General features: G+C 43.5%; 1 protein-coding gene across 1 annotated transcript in view; it reads left to right on the top strand.

The window, feature by feature from the left end:
- EBPL (EBP like) overlaps positions 1 to 7,204 on the top strand; it is an 85,652-nt gene extending 78,448 nt beyond the window's left edge. The window contains exons 3-4 of the mRNA XM_007946372.1: positions 5,609 to 5,747; positions 6,964 to 7,204. Coding sequence (XP_007944563.1) covers positions 5,609 to 5,747; positions 6,964 to 7,204 — 380 coding nt within the window. The remainder of the gene's footprint in view (positions 1 to 5,608; positions 5,748 to 6,963) is intronic.
- The last annotated feature ends 966 nt before the right edge of the window (positions 7,205 to 8,170 follow it).

Below are 8,170 nucleotides of genomic sequence, written 5' to 3' on the forward strand. Positions count from 1 at the left end.
TGGGTCCCTGTGGCTGACTGTACCTCTGTCTGGCTTCCTGGCTTTTAATCCCCTTTCTCCTGCTCTTCTGGCCTGCTGCTTTGTGCGTCCCTGAGTTGTCCCTGGGGCTGACTGCTCCTCTGTCCAGGATCCGGGCTTTTATCCCCTTTCTCCTGCTCTCCGGTCCTGCTGCTTTGACGGGCCTGAGTTCCTCTCCTCGCCTAATCCCTTTGGCTGATTGCTCTTCTCTCTGGCTTCCTGGCTTTTAATTACCTTTCTCCTGCTCTTCCCACTGACTACTTCGGGTGTCCCTGAGTTATCTCTTCTCACCTGTAACCCTGGGGCTGACTGCTTTTCTGTCCGGGTTCCTGGCTTTTTATCCCCTTTCTCCTGCTCTTCTGGCCTGCTACTCTGGGCGGGCCTGATTTGCTTCTTCTCACCTAATCCCTTCGGCTGACTGCTCTTCTCTCTGGCTTCCTGGCTTTTAATCCCCTTTTTCCTGCTCTTCCCGCTTGCTACTTCGGGCATCCCTGAGTTGTCTCTCCTCACCTGCAACCCTGGGGCTGACAACAAACTAACAGATAAATGAGCCATCCAGCAGGGTCCTTTGCCCCTTTCATAAAACAGTCTTGCTCAGGAGAGCTTCTTTTATATTTTGTGCCCAAAAGTCTGCATTATTTATCTCATATCTTTAATGATCCTGAGAGCCTGTCTCCAGCCAGGATCAGTGTGGGGACTCCTCTTCACCACTACCAGTTATCAGTGGCTGTCCACTTGGCTTGACTTATGGTGACCCCCATGTGTCAGAGTAGAGCTGTGCTGTTTTTCAAAGGCTGGTTTTCAAAGGCTGATTTTTTAGAAGTAGATCACCAGGCCTTTCTTTCAAGGTGCCTTTGAAACTTCCAGTCTTTCTGTTAGCAGTAAGCAGATTAACCATTTGCACTGCCAAAAGATTCCACTAGCAGTAAGGAATCTTCTAGAGAATTGAATCAACTGCAGTTAGTGCTTCTAAAAACAAAACGTGTCATCTTTGATGCCTTTCAAGCCATAGTTAGTAGCCGTTCAGGGAGTCTGAGCCCCTGAATCTGGAATCAGTTTCCTTCAGTCACAGCAAACCACAGCAAACTCTCTGCTGTCAAGTCAATTTTCTCGACTTGTAACAACACCTCCTTGGGTTTCCGAGGTGGTATCTCTACAGAAGTAGATTGCCCAATCTTCCTTCTTAGGAGTGGAGATGAGCTAAATGCAGCTGTGTAACTTTTTGGGAAGCTCCAAAAAACACCAAACTCCCTGCCATTGAGTTGATTCCAACTCATAGCGACCCCTGTTGGGTTTCCAACTTGGTAAATCTTTACAGAAGTAGATTGCACCATCTTCCTTTTGTGGAGCAGCTGGTGGGTTTGAACCGCCAACCTTCTGGTTTGCAGTCAAATGCCTTAGGCACTGCATCCTCAGAGCTCTGTTAATCTTTGCTTGGGAGTTGTTGGCACAGGTCCAGAGGCCAGAGGACCTCAGCCTCAGTCAGAATCCTCCAAGGTGAGCCCCCACCCTGTTCCCTTTGTCAGAGGCTGTGCTGAGGCTTCCTGCCCTGACCCCTGCCTAGTCTCAGAGAAAGAGAAGGTCCTAGATTTGGCTCAGTCCCAGGAAACGGGAATGTCCCCAACAGGGATGAGTTGGAATCGACCCAATGGCAGGGAGTTTGGTGTTTTTTGGTCTTTATAAATCATCGTCATGTTTACATCTTCACTGTAAAGGAATGAAAACTTAATAGAGGTGTCCTTTGTTTTCCTGAAAGTGAAAATCTAAGAAGTCATGTAAAGTAGGGCTTCTCAGATTTCAATGTGCATGAATCACTTGGGGAGTATTTTTTTTTTTTTTTAAACCTTTTTGTTGTGATTTGGGTGAAAGTTTGCAGAGCAAATTGGTTTTCCATTCAACAATTCATGTGCACTTTGTTTTGTGACATTGATTGCAATCCCCACAAATAACAGCACTCTTCCCACTTCCTCCTGTGTTTACCATTTCCCTAAATCCTTCTTTCCTGTCCCTTCTGCCTCTGAGCTTTAGGCCTGGGCAGGTGCTCCCCTTTTGACCTCATATGGTTGATTTGTTGTGATGAGTGGCTTACCTCCCTGGGGTTACTGTTTATCTCATAGGCCTGTCTACCATTTGGCTGAAAGTTGAGCCACAGGGGTGAGTTCAGGCTTGCAGGGTGTCTCAGGGATTCCACCAATATCTATCTGACCAGTAAGCCAGGTCTTTTTCCTTTTTTTAGTTGTGATTTGGGTGAAAGTTCACAGAGCAAATTCATTTTCTATGGGACAGTTCATACACAGTTTGTTTCATGACAATGATTGTAATCCTGGGGAGCTTTTTAAAATGCAGATTATGATTCCGGTCTGGGGCAGGGCCTCCCAGATGTTGATCCACAGAACACTCACTAGGTGCAGAGCCAGGCTGTCAACATTCCAAGAAAAGCAAAACCTGTTGCTATTGAGTCGAATCTGGCTCTTCGCAACCCCACGTGTTACAGAGTAGAACTGCTTTATCGGGTTTTCTTGGCTACAATCTTTGCAAAAGCAGATTGCCAGACATTTCTTTTACAACACTGCTGAGTGCATTCACTCCACCATCCTTTTGGTTTAATCAAGTGCTACCCACTTGTGCCCACCAGGGACCTTGCTGTGAACATTAAAAAAGAAAAGCAAACCCACTGTCATGGAGTCAATTGTGACTCATAGTGACCCTTAGAACAGGGTAGAAGTGCCGTATATAGGGGTTTCAAGCCTGTAAATCTTTATGGGAGCAGATGGCCTCATTTTTCACCTGTGGACCACTAGTGGACAGCTGGTGGGTTTGAGCTGATGACCTTTTGGTTAGCAGCTGAACGCTTTAACCACTAAGCCACCAGGGCTCCCCTGCTGTGAACATTAGGCAGACCTTTATCCTTCCTAATCTCCATGCAAGGAGCCCTGGTGATACAGTGGTTAAGAACTCAGCGGCTAACCGAAAGGTCAGTGGTTCAAACCCACCAGCTGCTCCGTGGGAGAAAAGATCTGGCGATCTGCTCCTGTGAAGATTACAGCCTAGGAAATCCCTGTGCTGCAGTTCTGTTCTGTCCTACAGGGTTGCTGTGAGTTGGAATCCACTTGGCAGCACACCACAACAGCAACAACCATCTGCATGCTCTGAAAAATGGCACAAGGGCAGTTCCCACAGTGGAAGCCTACTGAGTCCTTACTTTCCATCTGTTCCCTCTAAACCTCTGCCTAAGCCTGGGCTTCAGTCACCAGTTAATGATATCAACTTCATTATTATACTTTTTAATGCTCGTGATTGCTGTTTAGTTCTTTGGCAAAGAGATGATGAAAGTTAATCAGATCAGGATGCCCCGCACACACATCAGATTTGGTGAATTCCCTGCCATTTCAGATACACATTACCTCCCAGTTTAGGAGTTGCCTCCTCCAGGAAGTCTTCCATGATCCTTTTAAACTAAAACCCAGTTGTGTTGTCATCAAGTTGATTCCAACTCACAGTGACCCTACAGGACAGAGTAGAACTGCCCCATAGGGTTTCCAAGGCTGTAATCTTTACAAAAGCAGACTCCACATAGTTCTCCTGTGGAGCAGCTGGTGGTTCAAACCGCTGACCTTTTGGTTAGTGGCCAGGCACATAATCACTGCACCACCAAGATTCCTTTCAGATCCCCTTAGTCTGGTTAAGTGCCACTTCCTCCACACCTTATGCTCTGTTACCATCATCACATCACTTATCCCATGGTTTTGAGCTCACAGACCATGGGCCACTTGCTGCCAACTCTGTGTACTAGGCAGTGCCACATTCTACAGCCCTAGCACAGAGCCTTGTGATGCCCAAAAAGATTTATTGAGTTAAACAATGAATAGGGTTTTATGTGTGTGTATGTGTGTGTGTCTAAACATCTACTAATTCCTTTATTCCTAAATAATTTACATTTTACAAAATGATATTTCCTAAGATATTGGATGCACTAGCTGGTACATTTTGCCTATTGCATGTGTATTTTAAGTTAGGGGAAATGAACATTTATTTTCAGTGTTAACGGTGTTTTCTAGTTAGTACCGTTACTGGAAAGCACTGCACGTAGCGAGGACAGGCTGGATGGCTCTGCTGGGCCTGCTGTTTGTTTCTGGCCCTTCACAGAATCTCCTTGCAGCGGTGTCTTTTGTTATCTCATTAAATGACTAATCCTGTTTATTGGCTGTTCTTTCCCTTAGGGCAGCCTTTTCATCAGAAACCTTCTTTGCCCCTGACCCCAAGGGATCCTTCCTCTGGCCATTATGAAACTGGAGCTTTGTACTGTTCAGACCAACAAGATAACACAGTTAATTTTTCACCACCCTTATTTTTTCTAAATAATGGGAGAACTGTTTTGAAAGGGAGAGTTTGGTTTCTTTCTCTAATCATTGGAGATCTTTTGATCAACATATATTACTTTTATAGATTAGAAAAAAGGGAGACAAATGGCCTCAGTAGTGGATGGCTCTCAGTCAGGCTCTGAAAAGAGTGTCTGACTTCATGGAACTTTCTAGAAGGAAGAGCCTGATAAAGAGTGTTAACATAGGATGTGCTTGCTCTGCATCAGCACAACTGAGTCTTTGTGTGATGGCTATTGTTGGTGAATCCTCTGGCCCCATAGCAGCCTGAAATGCCACCCCTTTGTCCATTTAGATTCACCCTATAGCCAGGCTCTGTCGTCTCCCTCCTCTCCCCGCTGCTTCCTCAGCACTCAGTTTCTCTTCAATTATTAATACACATGTATTTCTTACAAACATTTCCTTAATTACAGTTTTTACACATCTGGTAGCATAGTGGCTAAGACACTTGTCTGCTAACCAGACGTCTGGCGGTTCAAACCCACCAGCCACTCCTCGGAAGGAAGGTTGGGCAATCCTACTTCCGTAGTGATACTGCCTTGGAAACCCAAGGAGGGGTCGCTATGAGTCGGGGCCGACTCGACGGCACATAACAACAACAACAACAAATTGTAAGGTGCTCTGGTGGTACAGTGGTTAAAGCATTTGGCTGGGAACTAAAAATTTAGCGGTCTACCCCTGGAAGAAAGATGAGGCAGTCTGCTTCTGTAAAGATTTACAGCCTTGGAAACCCTATGGGGCAGTCCTACTCTATCCTGTGGGTCACTGTGAGTCAGAATCAACTTGATAGCAGTGGGTTTTTACTTTTGAAAATTATATTTATAGACATTACGTTGAAATTCTGAAGTAAGGACTTAGAATGTATTTACCAGGAAAATTATTGATTATCTTTGCAAAACTGGACTATGTAGAATTAACTTAGAATCCCACTAGTAATCATGAAAAGGGAGGTGGGGGGTGAAGAGGACACACATTTGAAAGTACTTTGGAAACTGTAAGTTATTTAACAAATAGAACATGATGTTATTACTTGTGTCTGGTGGTAAATTCATTTTAGTCTTAACATTTTTCTTACCTTCCATTAAGACATTATGAAGAATGTAGAGAGAGTGACAGTTCTTTTCATCTCCTTCCTAGGGGAAAAAGGTCATTTCCACTGATTGTCATAGACATGATTGGCAGGTGAGTAACAAATTGTTTTTTGTTTTCAGGGATAGAATATGGCAAAGCTGATGCAAGATGGCTTTATTTTGATGCAAACCTTATGGCCGTGGAACTTCTGACTGTTTTTCTGGATGGATCTCTAGCATTGTTCCTCATTTATGCCATAGTCAAAGAGAAATATTATCGGTAAGTGCCCTTCTCCTGTCCTGTGGAAGGGAGGAGAAACATTTACTCTCCTGACGCCTAATTGACATTTGGAGTAGATTGTGAAACACATTTATTTGTTAGACAAAAGGTAGAGTAGAAATGAAAATTGTTTGATATTAGACAAGGGTCATGGTGCCACCAGCATAATTGTAACTGTTCAAAAAAAAGAGAGAAATTTGATTTTAGTAATAACCTACCCATTCCCTTCAAGTTGATTCCAGCTCATAGTGATAGTACAGAGTAGAACTGTCTCATAGGGTTTCCAAAGCTGTAATGTTTATAGAAGCCAATTGCTACATTTTTCTCCTGCAGAGTGGCTGGAGGGTTCGAACTCCTGACCTTTCATTTAGCAGCTGGTGGGTGTGAACCACCAAGCTTTCAGTTAACAGCCAACCGCTTAACCACTCTGCTACCAGGGCTCCCTTTAGTAATAACCAAAAAACACACAGACACACACACACACACACACACACACAAACTCACTGCCATCAAGTCCATTCTGAATCATAGCGACCCTCCTTGGGTTCCCAATGCTATAAATCTTTATGTAAGAAGATTGCCCCCATCTTTCTTCTGTGGAGTGGCTGGTGGGTTCAAACCACTGACCTTTTGGCCAAATGCTTTAACCACTATGCTCCTTTCAGTAATAACAATGCTGGATGATTTGGCACCAAGGAGTCCCTGGGTGGTGCAAACATTTTAACTACTTGGCTGCTAACCCAAAGGTTGGAGGTTCAAGTATACCCAGAGATTCCTTGGAAGAAAGCCCCGGTGATCTAATTCCCAAAAACCAGCTATTGAAAACCCCATGGGCAACAGTTGTATTCTGACACACGAGGGGTTACCGTGAGTCGGAAGTCGACTCTGTGACAACTGGTGGTGGATTTCAGAGAACAAAAGGGTAGTATTTCCAACCTTTCCCCCAAAAAAATAACTCTAGAAAACTTATGTTCCACTGGCTACAAAGTAAATTTCTCTAGAAAGGGCAGTGTTACTTCTCCAAGGAAACTATGTGTCTTCATGGTTTAGATTGACTTGCCCTAGTAGGAGCACCACTAGCAGCCCTGAGGTCCAACTTCAGAAAGGTTTCCTATAGTGAAATGGTGTTGAAGCCGCCATTAAAAAGTGTCACTAGTCAGGGTGCAAAACTGTGCCAGGCTGGCTGTTGCATCTCTTGTCTCTTACTCTCTTACAGGCATTTCATACAGATTACCCTATGTGTGTGTGAGCTGTATGGTGGGTGGATGACCTTCTTCCCGGACTGGCTTATGGGAAGCCCCAATCTCAACACCAGCAACTGGCTGTACTTTTGGGTATATCTGGTATTTTTTAATGGTCTCTGGGTTTTGGTACCAGGACTGTTACTGTGTCAGTCATGGACAGAACTCAAGAAAATGCATCACAAAGAAACCCATTCAGGGAAAAAGTTTCAGTGAATTTTCAAAATCATATACACTATTATCTTCCTTTATGAGCCAGAATGAATCTAACCTTTGCATTTGGCCAAAATGTACTACATTCCAGTTTATACTTTCTTTTTATATCATTGTTTCTGAACAACTTATTTAAATTGATTGTATGGTGGCAAGTTTTCATGTATTTTCTCCCAAATAAGTGGAAATGTAGGGGGGAAAGAATTCATTTTAATGTGTAATGTAATTATACACCTTTATGGCTGTCATTAATTGCTCTAAATTAATAAAGCCAATTTATTCTAGAATACTCTAGGGACTATTACACTAATTTTTTATTCCAATGAATATATTATTGCTTCATCTTTTAATCTTCTCACTAGTCTTTTTATTACCAAAGTGAAACAAAGTAAAATAAATTATTATATTTTTCATGTGTACTTTTTCATCTTTGTGAACCCAACCAAAAACACCAGCCACTCCTCAGAAGGAAGGCTGGGCAATGATACTGCCTCTGAAACCCAAGGAGGGGTTGCTATGAGTCGGGTCTGACTCAAGGGCACATAACAACAACAACAACAACAGGACTTATGAGCGAGCTAATCCTCATGGGTAAACATTTGGGTTTCACACAGTTAGATGATTGATTTATAACTGTCCTTTTTCACGGAGGAGGAGTTGAGAAATCTTACAGGAATACATAAACCAAACCAAACCAAACCCACTGCTATTGAGTAGATTCCAACTCATAGCGATCCCCTTTGGGTTCCCAAGGCAGTACATCTTTACGGAAGTAGATTGCCCAGTCTTCCTTCTGCGGAGTGGCTGGTAGATTTGAACTGCCACCCTTCTGATTAGCGGTCAAATGCCTTAGCACTACACCACCAGAGCTCCACAGGAATACATAGTGAAAGCAAATCAGGAGGTCATAGCACAGAGAAAATAAGGGTAAGAAATAAGATAATGGTAAAGTTAAGATGCAAAATGCAC

This window comes from Orycteropus afer, unplaced genomic scaffold (assembly GCF_000298275.1).
Source record: "Orycteropus afer afer isolate SDZICR_OR568_19922 unplaced genomic scaffold, OryAfe1.0 scaffold00157, whole genome shotgun sequence".
Taxonomy (NCBI): Eukaryota; Metazoa; Chordata; class Mammalia; order Tubulidentata; family Orycteropodidae; genus Orycteropus; species Orycteropus afer.